The sequence below is a fragment of the Stegostoma tigrinum genome, unplaced genomic scaffold (assembly GCF_030684315.1).
Source record: "Stegostoma tigrinum isolate sSteTig4 unplaced genomic scaffold, sSteTig4.hap1 scaffold_91, whole genome shotgun sequence".
Classification (NCBI taxonomy): domain Eukaryota; kingdom Metazoa; phylum Chordata; class Chondrichthyes; order Orectolobiformes; family Stegostomatidae; genus Stegostoma; species Stegostoma tigrinum.
Genome location: NW_026728816.1, coordinates 1,043,799 through 1,062,426, shown reverse-complemented (window position 1 = coordinate 1,062,426; position 18,628 = coordinate 1,043,799). Strand labels below are relative to the sequence as shown.

At 43.6% G+C, this 18,628-nt stretch overlaps 1 protein-coding gene across 1 annotated transcript in view; it reads left to right on the top strand.

Annotated features, from left to right (window-relative positions):
- Positions 1–18,628, top strand: part of LOC132209406 (dystrophin-related protein 2-like) — a 164,729-nt gene that overhangs the window by 143,789 nt on the left and 2,312 nt on the right. Inside the window, exon 8 of the mRNA XM_059644494.1 lies at positions 18,269–18,354. Within this exon, the coding sequence (XP_059500477.1) occupies positions 18,269–18,354 (86 nt within the window). The remainder of the gene's footprint in view (positions 1–18,268; positions 18,355–18,628) is intronic.

The following is an 18,628-nucleotide window of genomic DNA, read 5'->3' as shown; positions in this document are numbered from 1 at the left end:
CACGGGATAGCGAGGCGAGGAACAGGGAGCGGGCGCAGCTTAACACGTGGCAGCGCAGCTGGTGTAGGAGGGAGGGCTTCAGTTATGTAGACAATTGGGATGCCTTCTGGGGAAGGTGGGACGTGTACAAGACGGACGGGTTGCATCTGAACTGGAAGGGAACCAATGTCCTGGGTGGAAGGTTTGCTCGAGTAGTTCGAGACGGTTTAAACTGGTATGGCAGGGGGTTGGGAACCTGAGCTGTATACCAGAGGGGAGAGTTGATGCAGGTGAGGCAGTCGCAAGAGGTAGACCAGCTAGTGGGAAGGATTTTCCTGGGAAGGAACCAAGGGATCAGTTAAAGTGTGTTTGCTTTAATGCAAGGAGTATCAGGAATAAAAGTGATGAACTTAGAGCATGAATCAGTACCTGGTGCTATGTTGTTGTGGCCATAACAGAGACATGGGTTTCTCAGGGGCAGGAATGGTTGCTGGATGTTCCAGGGTTTAGAGCATTTAAAAAGAATAGGGAGGGGGGAGAAAGAGGAGGGAGTGTAGCACTACTAATCAGAGATGGTATCACAGCTACAGAAGCTTCCATTGTCGAAGAAGATCTGCCTACTGAGTCAGTATGGGTGGAAATTGGGAACAGCAAGGGAGTAGTCGCCTCGTTAGGGGTTTACTACAGGCCCCCCAATAGCAGCAGGGAGATTGAAGAAAGCATAGGTCGGCAGATTTTGGACAAGTGCGGACGTAGTCGTGTTGTTGTCATGGGTGACTTTAACTTTCCCAATATTGATTGGAACTTCCTTCGAGCAGAAGATTTGAATGGAGCTGTTTTTGTAAGGTGTGTTCAGGAGGGTTTCCTAACTCAGTACGTTGACAGGCCGATGAGGGGAGAGGCCATTCTAGACTTGGTGCTCGGAAACGAGCCGGGGCAGGTATCAGATCTTGTGGTGGAGAGCATTTTGGTGATAGTGACCATAACTGCCTCACATTCTACAAAGCTATGGAGACGGAGAGGATTAGGCAAAATGGGAGGATATTTAATTGGGGAAGAGGAAACTATGATGCGATTGGACATGAGTTAGGAAGCATGGACTGGGAGCAGTTGTTGCATGGTAAAGGCCCTATAGACATGTGGAGACTGTTTAAGGAACAGTTGTTGCGAGTGAAGAATAAATATTTCCCTCTGAGACAGGCAAGAAGGGGTAAGATTAAGGAACCTTGGATGACGAGAGCGGTGGAGCTTCTAGTGAAAAGGAAGGAGGTAGCTTACATAAGGTGGAGGAAGCTAGGGGCAAGCTCAGCTCTAGAGGATTACAGGCAGGCGAGGAAAGAGCTCAAAAATGGTCTGAGGAGAGCCAGGAGGGGGCACGAGAAAGGCTTGGCAGAACGGATTAGGGAGAACACAAAGGCATTTTACACTTAGGTGAGGAATAAGAGAATGGTCAAAGAAAGAGTCGGGCCGATCAGGGATAGCATAGGGAACTTGTGTGTGTGGAGTCTGAGGAGGTAGGGGAAGCCCTAAATGAGTTTTTTGCTTCTGTCTTTACGAAAGAAACGAACTTTGTAGTGAATGAAACCTTTGAAGAGCAGGTGTGCTTGCTGGAATGGAGAGAGATAGAGGAAGCTGATGTGCTGAAAATTTTGTCAAACATGAAGATTGACAAGCCGCCAGGCCTGGACCAGATTTGTCCCCGGCTGCTTTGGGAAACGAGAAATGCAATTGCTTCGCCACTTGCGAAGATCTTTGCATCCTCGCTCTCCACTGGAGCCGTACCTGAGGACTAGAGAGAGGCAAATGTAATTCCTCTCTTCAAGAAAGGAAATAGGGAAATCCCCGGCAATTACAGACCAGTAAGTCTCACGTCTGTCGTCTGCAAGGTGTTAGAAAGGATTCTGAGGGATAGGATTTAAGACCATCTGGAAGAGCATGTCTTGATTAAATGCAGTCAACACAGCTTTGTGAGGGGCAGGTCATGCCTCACAAACCTTATCGAGTTCTTTGAGGATGTGACTAGAAAAGTTGATGAGGGTCGAGCTGTGGATGTGGTGTATATGGACTTCAGCAAGGCATTTGATAAGGTTCCCCATGGTAGGCTCATTCAGAAGGTCAGGAGGAATGGGATACAGGGGAACGTACCTGTCTGGATACAGGACTTGGATGAGGGGATTGAAGGATGGGTCAGCAAGTTTGCAGACGACACGAAGGTCGGAGGTGTTGTTGACAGTATAGAGGGCTGTTGTAGGCTGCAGCGGGACATTGACAGGATGCAGAGATGGGCTGAGAGGTGGCAGATGGAGTTCAACCTGGATAAATGCGAGGTGATGCATTTTGGAAGGTCAAATTTGAAAGCTGAGTACAGGATTAAGGATAGGATTCTTGGCAGTGTGGAGGAACAGAGGGATCTTGGTGTGCAGATACATAGATCCCTGAAAATGGCCACCCAAGTGGACAGGGTTGTTAAGAAAGCATATGGTGTTTTGGCTTTGATTAGCAGGGGGATTGCGTTTAACAGTTGTGAGATCTTGTTGCAGCTCTATAAAACTTTGGTTGGACCGCACTTGGAGTACTGCATCCAGTTCTGGTCACCCTATTGTAGGAAAGATATGGATGCTTTGGAGTGGGTTCAGGGGAGGTTTACCAGGATGCTGCTTGGACTGGAGGGCTTATCTGACGAAGAGAGTTTGACTGAGTTCGGACTTTGTTCATTGGAGAAAAGGAGGAGGAGGAAAGGGGACCTAATTGAGGTATACAAGATAATGAGAGGCATACATAGAGTTGATAGCCAGAGACTATTTCCCAGGGCAGAAATGGCTAACACGAGGGGTCATAGTTTTAAGTTGGTTGGAGGAAAGTAAAGAGGGGATGTCAGAGGAGGGTTCTTTACACAGAGAGTTGTGAGAGCATGGAATGCGTTGCCAGCAGCAGTTGTGGAAGCAAGGTCATTGGGGACATGTAAGAGACTGCTGGACATGCATATGGTCACAGAAATTTGAGGGTGCATACATGAGGATCAATGGCCGGCACAACATCGTGGGCTGAAGGGCCTGTTCTGTGCTGTACTGTTGTCTGTTCTATGTTCTAACTTTGGATTGTTGGACTCAAAGCATTGGCTTTGTTTTCTCTTCACTGATGCTGCCAGGCCTGTTGAGTTTTTTTGTTTCATAATCAAGCTTCTGCTTTTGAACATTTCAGCCTCCTGGTCGTTCTTGGAACTGAATAGCCTTCCCACTTATTTTTATGTCATCTGCAAACCTGGCAATAGTATGTTTGCTTCAAGTATATAAGTCAGTAATATTTTGACAATAAGTATGGATCCAGCACTGATCCCTGTGGTACTCCATTAGTTACACCTCCCTTCAGCCCAACTAACACTTCCGCCATCTACGATCCGACCCCAGCACCCATGACATTTTTCCATCCCCACCCTTGTCTGCCTTCCCGAGTGACTCCCTTGTCCACTGCACACTCCCCTCCAATCCCACCACACCCAGCACGTTCCCGTGCAAACGCAGGAAGTGCTACACTTGCTCCCACACCTCCTCCCTCACCCCCATCCAAGGCCCCAAGATGACTTTCCATATTAAGCAGATGCTCACCTGCACATCTGCCAATGTAGTATACTGTATCCACTGTACCCGGTGTAGCTTCCTCTACATTGGGGAAACCAAGCGGAGGCTTGGGAAGCGCTTTGCAGAACACCTCCACTCGGTTCGCAATTTCGTTAGAGAGAAAAAGTTTGAGAGGTGACTTCATTGAAACATATAAAATAATCAGAGAGTTAGAGCCTTTATCCTTTATCCGGCAAGCACGAGGGGGCATAGCTTTAAATTGAGGGGTGAAAGATACCGGACAGATGTCAGTGGTGGTTTCTTTACTCAGAGAGTAGTAAGGGAATGGAATGCTTTGCCTGCAACAGTAGTAGATTCACCAACTTTAGGTACATTTAAGTCGTCATTGGATAAGCATATGGACATACATGGAATAGTGTAGGTTAGATGGGCTTCAGATCAGTATGACAGGTCGGCACAACATCAAGGGCCGAACGGCCTGTACTGTGCTGTAATGTTCTCTGTTCTATAAACACGTACACCCCCCAGTTGCGAACCATTTTAACTCCCCCTCCCATTCCTTAGACGACATGTCCATCATGGGCGTCCTGCAGTGCCATCATGATGCCACCCGAAGGTTGCAGGAACAGCCACTCATATTCCGCTTGGGAACCCTACAGCCCAATGGTATGAATGTGGGCTGCATAAGTTTTAAAATCTCCCCCTCCCCCACTGCACCCCAAAACCAGCCCAGCTCATCCCCTCCCCCCACTGCATCCCAAAACCAGCCCAGCTCATCCCCGCCTACCTAACCTGTTCTTCCTCTCACCTAACCCCTCCTCCCACCTCAAGCCACACCTCCATTTACCACTTACTAACCTCATCCCGCCTCCTTGATCTGTCTGTCCTCCCTGGACTGACCTATCCCCTCTCCACCTCCCCACCTACACTCTCCTCTCCACCTATCTTCTCCTCTATCCATCTTCGGTCCGCCTCCCCCTCTCTCCCTATTTATTTCAGAACCCTCTCCCCATCCCCATCTCTCATGAACAGTGTCGGCCCAAAACTTCAGCTTTTGTGCTCCTAAGATGCTACTTGGCCTAGACAATAAAATGTGAGGCTGGATGAACACAGCAGGCCCAGCAGCGTCTCAGGAGCACAAAAGCTGACGTTTCGGGCCTAGACCCTTCATCAGAGTTTATTATCTTGGATTCTCCAGCATCTGCAGTTCCCATTGTCACTGCTACTTGGCCTGTTGTGTTCATCCAGCTTCACACTTTGTTATCTTGGATTCTCCAGCATCTGCAGTTCCCATTATCTCTCCCTTCAGCCCAACTGCCTATTTTCTATTCTTTGACCAATTCTGAAAACATGCTAATATACTATCCCAAAATTATGTGTTTTTTTTCTTATATTAGGTAAACTTAGGGCGATATTTTTTCAAGTGCCATTTTAAAATCCAAACACAATACTTCTACTGGTTCTGTTTTATCCATCCTGTCTGTTACTTACTCAAAGAATTTTTAAAAAATTGTCAGGCACAATTTCCCCACCATGAAGCCATGCTGACTTTGCTTGATTATATTATCTACTTCCACAGTTATGGACTAGACCAAGTCCCCAACACATATGTATCAAGGAGATAACCTAGACTCCAACTTTTATTTAAAGACAAGTCTCGGGTGCTGTGTTCTAGATGTAAATCGATTAGGCACACCACTCAGATTTAAGCAAAACCACTTTCCCCCTAGTTAAAATGCAAACAAAAGAAAGAAGAATTGAGATTAGTTTAACTCTACTGGAAAACTTAATTGAATAATATATTACTTAACTACCAAACAACAACTGTTCCAATATAATAATATCCCATAAACACACCTTGGCAAAGACAAAGTCAGTAAAACAGATTGTCTCACATGATTCTGGTCACAGAAAGAGAACCCCTGCTTTTAGCTTTGACGCAGAGAGAGATGGGGAGATACGGAGAGAGATAACAGCTTCCACGGCCAACTTCAAACCTCAACAACTGTCGAAATCTAAACTAAAACCTTGGTTCTGTGGGAGCCTGACATGACCCATTCATACTGAGATAGTAAGAACTGCCGATGCTGGAGAATCTGAGATAACAAGGTGTAGAGCTGCATGAACACAACAGGCCAAGCAGCATCAGAGGAGCAGGAAAGCTGATGTTTTGGGTCGAGACCCTTCTTCGGAAGTTACCCATCCCCAAGGCCTCTCGAGCTGTTTATTGGTTTAGAGAAGAACACAAGCCAGGACAAAATACACCTCTTAAAGCCATAGTATTGCCAGACCACATGACCTGCTGTTGCATCTTTTAGAACAGACTGCAATATTTTCCTAATGAGAGGTTGCCTATTTTTTGTCATCCTTCCTTTTCATATGAAGTTGTTACATTGGCAGTATTCCAATCTACTGCTTGAAATGTTCCAGATTCCCGGGATATTTGGAAGATTACTGCTAGTGCATCCAGTATCTCTGGAGCTACATCTTTTAATATCCTAGTGCAGGGTACATCAGGTCCAGGATACCTATTGACCTTTAGCCCCATTAGTTTCCCGAGCACCTTTTCTCTGGTGATATTTCCTGTCTGCTTTTTGTACCTTGTTAAGTAAGTAATTTTGAGATTGTATTTGTTTCTTTTGCTATGGAGACTCACATGAAGTAATTATTTGTCTCATTTGCCATTTCCTGATTCCCCATTATTATTTTTGCAGCCTCCATTCTTTAAGGGATCTGCGTTCACTTTGACCTCTTCCTTCCTTTTCATTTGTTTAAATAAGCTCTTATTGTCGGTTTCTTTTCTATTTCTCGGCTTTGAAATCTTTCCTTATTTCTGGTTTCCCACTAACCTTGGGCACTGACTGTTGAATTGGCAGAACATTGGAGAGAATGCTGAGGATATGGAAGTTTTGGTCTGGTGAATAGTACTCGACATGGTGCTGTTGCCCCCACTCCTGCTCAGGTGTCTCCCAGTTGAAATGCCAAATGGGACCCTGCCCATGCTCTTCACAGCTGCCCTGCAGCATTAAATGGCTGGAGGCAGGACATGGGGCGCCCTCTTGGATGGAAGTTCTACCTTGTAGAACTCCTGGCCACTTAGAGCCCAGAAGAGTCTGAAGTTGCTGATGGCTGGATGGCAGGTCCCGGACTAGAGATGCGGAGTGGTCGAGGGTTGTTCGGGGTTGTTGAAACGTTGGATGAGAGTTTAAGGGCGTGAAGTGCCTTGCATCAGGCCAAGGGGCCTGTGGATGAGGATCCCCTACCAACTCAGTTTTTCGAGGCTGGATTGTGCATGTAAAGCTGACTGCCTTCCTGATTGACATCGATCTCCTTACGCAATAGAGGGGATCCCTTAAATTGCCATCGATTAGTCTCAGGAGGTCAAAGGATAGGCAGGCTGCTTGACAGTTCCCCAGAACTTCCACACATGTACACACAGTGCCCTCCAGATTTTATGTGTTTCTTCCCACCTTCGTATCTGTGGGATGGGGCTTTATAATGTAGCTCATGCAGTGCTAAAACAAAGAAGTTATCCTGAACCTTGAAATAGGACTGGAATGATACACCCAAATCTGGTGACTAAACTTAAAGAGTAATAATTTTGGTAGTGTTGAGTAATAATGATGAAATTTACCCAACTTGTTTTAAGAATGTGACATTTTATCAACAAATTTAACTAATGCTATTTTCATTGGAGTACAGGGGATTAATAAGTAGTGAATGGAGACATAAAGGATTATGATTGGTTGGGATAAGATAAACGTGGAAAGTCTGTGTTCCCATGGCTGATGGATGATGTTACAAGGAGAATGGAATGCATTGATGTTTTGGGGAAAAGATGTAGGGGGATGTTAGGAGGAATTTTTTTAAAGCAGTGAAGGTTCATGGGCCAGGATCTTGCTGCCTGTGGAAGGGTTAGAAGCCGAGAAAATAAATGATTTCAGTCACATGAATGCATATCTCTGGGAGCTTCGTTCCTCATATTGCCATTAGATTTTATTTATGGAGGTTCTGTTATATTTAGAGTGGTTTGACTGGCATTCGATGTTTTGACAAAGTTTGCCAGATTTTGTTGGCATCATGTGAACTAACATTGAATTGATACTTGCTTAACTACTAATTATTTTTGGTAGACGCTGTAGAACATACCATATGTATGACAAAATAGCAAAATTACAAGAGAAATCTAGTTCAAAACCGAGGTAACAGAGCACCTTTTTAAAATTAACAAGAACATATAATTAACACACTTAATAGCTGTGGCATAGTGTGATTTAAAAGAATGCTGATGACCAGAAGTGAAATAAGGGTTGTAAGATCCACTATTTGAAACGGAGAAAGAGCCAATTAGATTGTACTTTGGATTTGGATGTAGTGAGAATGAACATCGCTTGAAAAAGATGGATGTTTCAGGTTAAATTGTTCTGAGTCCTGCTTCATAAATACAAAGGAGGGCTTCATGACATACAAAGCTACTGTTCCTCCACCATTGTTCTGCAGGAATTACTGAACCAAACAACAGAATATGACCAGCATCACTGACGGTTCCCTCGTTGGATTTGACATGTTGCATTTGAGAAGGAAATGGCCTGTTTCCATCATTCCAGAGTACTTTTGTGAATCCTTGTATTTATTTCTGGGCCAAATACAGGAATTAATTTTATTTAATAGCTCCAATAAGTTAAAACTGTAATCGAAGTTAGTTTTCTTCCTCCTTTGTCGTGTATCTGTTGGAGTTGCACACAGCACAACGCGTCTTGGATCAACACAAATTGACACAAAATGAGCAACTTCTAAATGTGACTGAAGTAATCAACCGTTTAATGACCATTTATGATGGTTTGGAACAAAATCACAAGGACTTGGTCAACGTGCCACTCTGTGTCGAAATGTGTCTGAACTAGTTGCTGAACGTCTTTGATACCTATGTATGATTTACACTTTAATGTAGTAAGTTTAGATTGTCCTAAGGTGCACTAAACTGCATGCGACATATTGGATTTTGATATGTACAGGATCAGTTAAGTAAATGTGAAGATTGTCGACTGATTAAAATCAATCCGAGTATTGTTGACATAAGGTTTCAGTATGTTCTAGTTTCATTTCAGTTCAACAGATAAAGTAGTTGACAGTTTTAGCGACTTTTGTTTTAAATCACTAAAATTGAAACTGATATACTTTTGATTCCATTTGGTCAGATCTGCCCAGGATCATGTAGACATCTTGACATTCTGATTGTAATGCTCTTCACGGTGACAAATGTTAGTGTTGGAGAATGACGTGTATAAAATACACAATATGAACATCATCCAGTTAATGTCAAGGAATAAACGGCCAGATGTAGAATAAATTTTCATATGACCCTCAATCTCATAGAGTCATACAGCATAGAAATACCATATCTATGCCTACCAACAAACACCAAGCTGCACTAATCTCATTTGTCAACACTTGGTCCAGAGCCTACTTTGACCTAGCATTTTAAATGCTCATCCCAGATGCTTTTTAAATGTTGAGAATACCTGCATCAAAAACCCTCTCAGGCAGTGTGCTCCATATGTCTGCCACTTTTTAGATGAAAAAGCTTTTCCTCAGACTTCCTCCAAAGCATTTAATCCTCACCTTAAACTTGTGCCATCTGGTCTTAGACACATGTGCCATGGGGAATGGATTCTCACCATGTATTCTGCCCGTGCCTGTCATAATTTTCTATGCCTCAATCAGATCCCCACCCACACCTCCGCCTCCTCTGCTCCAAGGAAAACAAACCCAGCATACCAGTCTATCTCATAACTGAGACTTTTTAACCTAGCCAGTATCTTGAAGAGCATTAACTGTGCCATTGTGGTATTTTCCAGGCTAATTGTCCTTCAGCTTATCTCAGTCAGATTGTTTAGTAAACTCCATTCCGGAATAATGTTATGCACTTCACTTGGAAATGTATTAAGACTGTGACAGTATATTGGGGAATCCTTGCAAGCGGAGAGAATTTTATTTTCCTTCACTCCAAGCTGGATATAATTCTAGGACTTGGAGATGAAAGTCCGGGGTTAATCTTTCGGTGTCCTTCTCTGCACCCGACATGACCTCCAATTTTTCATTTGTATAAAGTTGAGCTTTGTCTGCATGAGATGTGTTCCAATATTAAATCATTTTTGCGACTGTCAATTTTGACATTCTTCATTTGGTGCGTACCCGTCATATTGATTGCAGCTCAAGTTCCTTCTGGATGTCAAAACCAAAATGTTTCATTTTGCAGTAAAATTGCAGACATTGAGCTGAAATTCGCGCTAGGGAGCAATGAAAGGCATAGATTATTTCTCAGTACCACCCTCATTAATAATTATTCCCTTTTTCTACCTGCCAGACAGGAACTAGATGCTGAGAATTACCGAAATGAAATTCAGAGTGGGTGTGTGGTGCTTCCACATTGCTCAATGCTCCTCTGGATCCCCAACTTGGACACTAGTCACCAGCATCTCCAGCCACACCCATCAGTAGCACCCCATGTCCACAGTTTTGACATGTGGCATGTTCCAGCCTCAGCACATCATAGCACATCTCAGATCTGCTTTCAGTACTCTTCTGTACTTCATTGCTGCATTTTGGATTGCAGCAGCCCCCCTCATTGCAGTGCTGCTGCCAGGGCACTTTTATATGCAGGAACAGGCACCCATTCGTGTATTGGGCCACGTTACACATCAGGACACCTTGCTTGAGCTCTCCACTCTCATTTTGTCCCTGCATGAATGCTAACAGCTCCTCTGCCTTGTCTTCATTTGCCTTGTCTTTTTATGGGTTGCCCCCTCTGCCACATCTCACAGACTCATAATGCTAGTATATTGATTAACTTTTTGGCATCGAGACCAAGCCAGACAGCTTGTCATGTTTGTCAGCAGTCATCAATCAAAGGAGTGGATGTGTTGCCGTTCAGCACCGTGATATGTTGATCTCACACCTGCAGCATGTGCCAGCTGCAGAAGCACAGAACGCGTTGCATTGTCTCCAACCTCATGGTCATGCTTCATGTTCTGAGGGGAATGGTCTCCAGTCAAGGGAGGCAGTTTCAGGCAGCAGATCTAGCTAACTCCAGGGCATTGTCTGATATCACTCGAGGGGCTTGGATGCAATCAGTTGGCTGCTCAGAATGATCATGGTCAGGACACTATCCTCATAGGTTGTGAGAAGTCAAACGTTAGACACCTCACTACCTGTGTTGGCTCTTTCTGCCCTACTGTGGGCTGTTTTTCCTGGAATGAAACAAAGGGAGGGATTGAGTGAGATGAAATGAGCTGGTGCATTTGTTAGTGCTCATGTATGTTTGGGAAGGGAGGTGAGGTCTCCTGGGTGAGAGCAAGAGGCACAGAGAACATACAGGAATAATAGCCTTGGGGCCTCAAGTAGACGAGAGCAAGCGAAGACAGACATTGAATGCTTTGGTGAGAATGGTATTACATGAGCTGTGCTGAAGGGTGGTGCAGAATTAGAGAGAGTGTGAATGTGAGGTAGCACAGAACAATGAGGCTCCTCTTCTGTTGGAGCAGGGGTCACTGATCTTGCAGCAATGCTGGATGGTTCTTTTGGTGGTTGAGACTGCATTGACACTGGACAGCCTCAGATGAGTCTGGCCGAGTCTTGTGTCATGGCCTCCTGTGCTTGTCCTTGGGAAAGAGGACAGTTCTGCACTGCACCAATCCATCCACCAGGACTTCCAGGTCCCTAACTGTAAAATAAGGTGCTAATTTCCCCTTTCCTACCCTGTCTGGGACAAATGCTATGAACTGTACAAGGCAGTTCTGGATTCTGAGCATTTTACTGGTTCACAATAGCCTTTAAACATGGCACTAGTGCCAGTAATACCAGGATGGTCCAGTTACGATGAGTAGGAGAACTAACTAGCATCGGCTGAGAGAGGCACAATAGGAGCATTGTTGCCAGTTATTGAATAGGTTTGCCACAACAGCGTGAGAAAATCTGTTCGGTCTTTTGGAGAGCTGCTGTCCTTGCAGTGCAATAAAAATGACACTGAACTGATTCATTCCAGTGTTTTAGACCTGAAGATTTAAGAACAGAATTAGACCATTCAGCCCATTGAGTGGGATCAATCATTCTCAATCCCATTCTCCTGTGTCCATACTAAGCAAGAACATATCTATCTACGCCTGAAATCAACTCTGACTTGGCCTTCACAGGTTTCTGCATCAACGAGTTCCACAGATTCACAACTTTCTGACTGAAGAAATTCCTCCTCATCTCCATCCTGAAGGGTAGTCCCTTTGACTCTGAGGCTGTGCCCCCAGGTCCTGGTCTCTCCTACTCGTGGAAACATCATCTCCATGACCACTCTATCCAGGCCTGAATTACCTTCAGTGTGACCCCCTTCATCCTTCTAAACTCCATCGAGTACAGACCCAGAGTTCTCAGCCATTCCTCACATGACAGTCCCTTCATCGCCAGGATTATGTTTGAGAACCTCCTCTAGACCCTGACAAAGGCCCGCACATCCTTCCTTAGACAGATGGCCAAAAACTGCTCTTAATATTCCAAATGCAATATGACCAGAGCCTTACACAGCCTCAGCAATACATCTCTGCTCTTGTATTTTTGCCGTATGGAAATGAATGCTGACATTGCATTTGCCTTCCCAACTGCCAACTGAACCTGCATGTTAAAAGAATCCTGAACTGGGGCATCTTTGTGCTTCAGATTTCTGAAGCCTTTCCCCATATCGAAAATAGCCTATACCTGTACTGCCACTTCTCTACAGACTCTCTGTGACCTCCCCACTTCCTCAACACTACTTGCCTCTCCACCTATCGAAATGTCATCTGCAAACTTAGCAACAACCCCCTGTGGACAACAATACCATTAGTTCCTTTGTCCAGATTGCTAATGTATAACGTGAATGGCTGTAGTCTGAACTCTGATGACTGTGGAACTCCTGTAGTTGCTGGCTGCCATCCTGCAAAAGACCCTTTTATTGCCACTCTCTGCATTCTGCCAGTTAGCCGATCCTCTATCCATGCCAGTACCTACTCCCTAACACCATAAGCTCATTTTTTTTATTTTGAAGCGTCCTGTGTGGCACCTTGTCAAAGGCTTTCTGAAAATCCAAACAGATAAAGTTCAATGGCTCTCTTTTGTTTTTACTCACTGGTTACATTCTCAAAGAATCTAACAGAGACCTTCCCTTGACAAAGTTGTGTTTTCTCAGCCCAATTTAACATGTAGTTCCAAGTATTACCATGTCCTTCCAAGTACTCTCCGATCTCATCCTTAATAATGGATTCTAAAATCTGACCTAATGACCAGCGTCAGGCTAACAGGTTTTTCTCGTCTTTTAATTTCTTGTCTTTTGCCTCCCTCCATTTTAAACAGGGGTGTTATATTTGCCATTTTGTACTCCTTTGGGACCCACCCTGACTCCAGTAATTCCTGAAAGATCATCAATACCTGCATGGTCTTCTTACTTATCTCCTTCAGAACTCTGGGGGACAGTCCATCTGGTCCATGTAATTTACCATCTTCTCGGAATTATAGAATTCCTACAGAGCGGAAAGAGGCCATTGGGTCTGCACCATCTCCGTCAAGAACATCCCACCAAGACCCAGCCCTGTACTCTGTCCCGGCAAGCTCACATTTGCCATGGCTGATCCACCTTGCCTGCACATCTTTGGACTGTGGATGGAAATCAGAGCACCTGGTGGAGACCCGTGCGGACATGGGGAGAATGTACAAATTCCACACAGACCCTTCAGCTTCCCCTGTACCTTCTCCTTAGTGATGGCCACCGCACTCACTTCTGCTTCAGACTCCCTTAAAGTTCTACTACTGGTGCCTTCCAACCTGAAGACTGATGCAAAATACTTGTTCAGTTCCTCTGCCATTTCTTTGTTCCCCAACACTACTTATTTGGCCCCTCTTGAAATTTTCTTTGGATTTACAGGGGTGTTTTACAATAACAATATCTACTTTATTGTGTTGACAAATGGATTGTTGAGATGATCACAGAAACAATAAGCAAAATTCGTCAGTACTCTCAATTAACAATCATATATATATTAATATCACAATCAATGCATTTCCATCAGGTAAGCACGTAACTGGATCTTTCTAACCCGGCAGTTTTCACTTTTCATTTCTCAGATTTCACTCTCAGACAGAACAGTTGATGTAGTCACACTGTTCGTTAAAAATAGCATCCACTGTATTTTTCCCCATGTTGTAGCTCGTGGATTTGTGTAACCTTCATGTATAGAATCTGTGTTCGTTTTCAAGGAATTTATTACTTTCGTGATTTCAGGTGTTACATTCAGAAGGGTACCATGCTGCAATTCGAGCCTGCTGTTTCCAGAGTAATCCCAATGTGGAAGATTTTAAAAAGTATGTAAATTTCCCTAATTTACCTGTCTTTTAGATCCAAACTGATGAAGACCACGGTCCAGGTTTCTGTTCTTAACAAGAATGCCTATTTATTGCAAATGCATAGATTCTCACTACAGACAGATATTTACAAAGATTGGACACATATATGTACAAATTAAAACTGTAAGGCCCCTGTAAACTCATCTTCCTGCAGACAAACTTCGAGGGGAGAAGGATAAAACATGGATATTATAGGTGGAAAAAAATTCTAAGTCAGCTGTTCAGTGGTCCCTGTTCACAGGATTTGCGAAGATGATCTTGAGGATATAAAACAAATGAATAAATATCCCAGAGTGACTTATTATCTATTAAAACCTGTGTTGATGATATGGCATTGCTATGATCATAAAGTAGAACATTGTCCAAGTTCCTGTGAGCATTACCGTAGTTTTCATTTGTATTCTCCATGTCGGGAACATAGTTAATTTGTACTTTACTGACTAAGTGACCTTTGCTCATCTACAGTTCAGTTGCAAACAGGCAATATTTTATTATTCTAATTTCGTAACTTTGGTTTGGAATTTTGTCATGGGAAATGTATTTCACTTATGTTCCTCTGCGTAATTGTAGCCAATCCTCCATTGGCAAAGAAGCACACAACTACAGCAGTTAATAAAAGAAAGAACTGCAATAATGTAGCATATTTTATGGTCTCCGGTATAAAAAGTACTTTATAGGCAGCTAAACTACTTTTGAAATGTCGTCACTGATGTAGCATAAGAAAACATGTCGGATTTAAAATAGTCAGAAGTAAAGAAAATGAAATAATAAAGAAATAGTAAAATGAATATGAAATTATGAATGTAAAGAAATATAAAATCTTCAGCCCCTTGCGAGTGGAGACATAGAATCAGGAGATGCAGAGTCAGTGTGGAGCCTACCAGGGAGGAGGCAATTCTGGATCTGGTGTTGGGCAACGAACTGGATTTGATCAGGGACCTCGAAGTAAGGAAGCCATTAGAGGTAGTGATGATAATATGATAAGTTTTAATCAGCAATTTGAGACGGAGAAGGGAGAATCGGAAGTGTCAGTATTGTAGTTGAACAAAGGGAACTATGGAGCGATGAGGGAGGAGCTGTCCAAAGTTCAATGGTTCAATACCGTAGCAGGGATGGCAGTGGAACAACAATGGCAGGTATTTCTGGATATAATGCACAAGGTGTAGGATAAGTTCATTCCAAAGAGCAAGAAAGATCCTAAGGGGAGGCAGGGACGGCCATGGCTGACGAGGGAAGTTAAGGACTCTATAAAGATAAAAGAGAAGAAGTATAACATAGCAAAGATGAGTGGGAAGCCGGAGGACTGGGAAGGTTTTCAAGAGCAACAGAAGATGACTAAAAAGGCAATACGCAGAGAAAAAAATGAGGTACAAAGGAAAACTGACCAAAAATATTAAGGAGGATAGTAAGGATAACAAAGTGTGGAGCTGGATGAACACAGCAGGCCAAGCAGCATCTCAGGAGCACAAAAGCTGATGTTTCGGGCCTGGATGAAGGGTCTAGGCCCGAAACATCAGCTTTTGTGCTCCTGAGATGCTGCTTGGCCTGCTGTGTTCATCCAGCTCCACACTTTGTTATCTTGGATTCTTCAGCATCTGCAGTTCCCATTATCAAGGAGGATAGAAAAAGGTATGTGAAAAAAAAATGGTTAAGACTAGAATTGGGCCCTTGAAGACAGAAAAGAGTGAATTTATTATGGGGATCAAGGAAATAGCAGAAGAGTTGAATAGGTACTTTGGATCTGTCTTCACTAGGGAAGACACAAGCAATCTCCCAGATGTAATGGTGGCTGAAGGACGTAGGGTAATGGATGAACTGAAGGGTATTTATATTCATCAGGAAATGGTGTTGGGTCTGAAGGCTGCTAAGTCCCCGGTACCTGATGGTCTGCATCCCAGGGGACTTAAGGAGGTGGCTCTAGAAATCGTGAACGGATTGGTAATCATTTTCCCATGTTCTACAGATTCAGGATCAGTTCCTGCAGGTTGGAGGGTGGCTAATGTTGTCCCACTTTTCAAGAAAGGAGGGAGAGACAAAACAGGAAATTATAGACCGGTTAGCCTGACGTCAGTGGTGGGAACGATGCTGGAGTGAATTATAAAAGATGAAATCACAACTCATTTGGATAGCCGTAACAGGATAGGTCAGAGCCAGCATGGATTTACGAAGGGGAAATTGTGCTTGACTAATCTTCTGGAATTTTTTGAGGATGTAACTGTGAAGATGGACAAGCGAGAACCAGTGGATGGAGTGGACCAGGACTTTCAGAAAGCCTTTGATAAATTTCCACAGAGGAGATTAGTGAGCAAAATTAGGGCACATGTTATTGGGGGCAAAATACTGAGTTGGACTGAAAATTGGCTGTCTGACAGGAAGCAGAGAGTAGTGATAAACGGGTCCCTTTGGGAATGGCAGGTGGTGACCAGTGGGGTACCACAAGGTTCGGTGCTGGGACTGCAGCTGTTTACAATATACATTAATGATATAGATGAAGGCACTAAAAGTAATATTAGCAGATTTGTCAATGACACAAAGCTGGGCGGCAGTGTGAAATGTGAGGAGGATGTTATGAGAATACAGGGTGACTTGGACAGGCGAGGTGAGTGGACGGATGCATGGCAGATGCAGTTTAATGTGGACAAATGTGTGGTTATCCACCTTGGTGGAAAGAACAGGAAGGCAGATAACTATCAAAATGGAGTCAAGTTAGGTAAAGGGGAAGTACAACGAGATCTAGGTGTTCTTGTACAGAAGTCAATGAAAACAAGCACGCAGGTACAGCAGGCAGTGAAGAAAGCTCATGGCATGCTGGCATTCATAACAAGAGGAATTGAGTATCGGAGCAAAGAGGTCCTTCTGCAGCTGTACAGGGCCCTGGCTTACAAGGATGAGAGGGGGTCTGATTGAGATGTATAAGATTATTAAAGGATTGGACACTCTGGAGGCAGGAACCATGTTTCCGCTGACGGGTGAGTCCAGAACCAGAGGACACAGTTTAAAAATAAGGGGTAGGGCATTTAGAACAGAGTTGAGAAAAAAACTTCTTCACCCAGAGAGCGGTGGATGTATGGAATGCTCAGCCCCAGAAGGCAATAGAGGCACAAGTCTCTGGATCGTTTCAAGAAAGAGATGGATAGAGCTCTTAAAGATAATGGAATCAAGGGTTATGGGGATAAGGCAAGAATAGGATACTGATTGTGGATGATCAGCCATGATTATAATGAATGGTGGTGCTGGCTCGAAGGGCTGAATGGCCTACTTCTGCACCTGTTGTCTACTGTAAAAGTTAATTGTATAAGATTGATTCAGACGGTCCCATATTTCTGGTGTTGGCAGCTTGTTCAGATAGGGAAAAGAACATGGTTGATCTTGATGAAGGGCCTAGGCCCGAAACGTCAGCTTTTGTGCTCCTGAGATGCTGCTTGGCCTGCTGTGTTCATCCAGCCTCACATTTTATTATCTTGGAATCTCCAGCATCTGCAGTTCCCATTATCTCTGGTTGATCTTGATTCTGCTCCTGTTTGTGACACAGTAGCCTCTTCGAGCAACAATTCTTGAATGTTGATGGGACATTGAAACGCAGGTAGATTATCGTGATCACTTGTTGAAAATGGATAGCAGCCAGTAGTTCTCTTTGCTCTCAACCAGTGACCAGTAGGCAATGGTCAAACAGTACGTAACCCAGAGGCCACAAGCCCCCCTGAGACATGATGTCAGTTGAGTCTCGTGAATAACTACCCGCTCATGGACTGTCTGCCGATAAAGCATGGTATTAAATCTCACATACACTGCTCTCAACCATTTTAATCGAAGTGTTTATCACTCGTTGTATAGAAACAGATCACACAAACTGAAATGGCATATGCGCAAATACCAACATAGAAGTTCTATATAGTAGCATTTTGTTTAAAGTTGTATTTATAAAATGAAAGGGTGAAATATTAATTTTCACAAATCATATTAAGGTGCTATAGAAATCTATGGAAGTGAGAAATTTGTTTTTTGATTCAATACATGTCTGACAAATGACAATTCAAAGAGATCTTTGTTTTAGCTCGAGTGGGTCGCGGAATCGTCCTCATTAGGGGCATTTAAGTGACTATTAGACAGGCATATGGATGGTAATATAAGATAGGGGTGGAGGTTTGATAGACCTGAGGTTTCGGGTAAAAGTTCGGCACAACATCGTGGGCTGAAGGGCCTGTACTGTTCGATGTTCTATGTATCTTATGCTGTATTCAAATCAGTAAAGTGAGTCAGTGACATTCTGCAATTTCCTTTTCCAGGGGTTGGAGTCGAAGAATCAGAGTGCTTTCTTTGAAAATTGTCTTGATGTGTCCATCCAAGCGTCAACTGGAGGAAAAATACAAGTGTCAGTACTAAATCTATCATTGCTGATACACTTGTAAACTGTCGGTTTAACTGGAGGTAAACTTTGTTTAATAAACTAGCACACTCAATAAACTGACAAAAATTACATACCAGATGTTTACTGTCTTCTCATAATCTCTGTGATGTCTGGTGAGGGTGCAAGTGAGAAGGCTCTCTGCCAGTAAGTTTTAGTTCACGCAAAGTTGCATCATTACTGAAGTTATTTATGCTGTAAATGAAGGAGAACAGTGATGTGTATATCCTGTGCATTATGT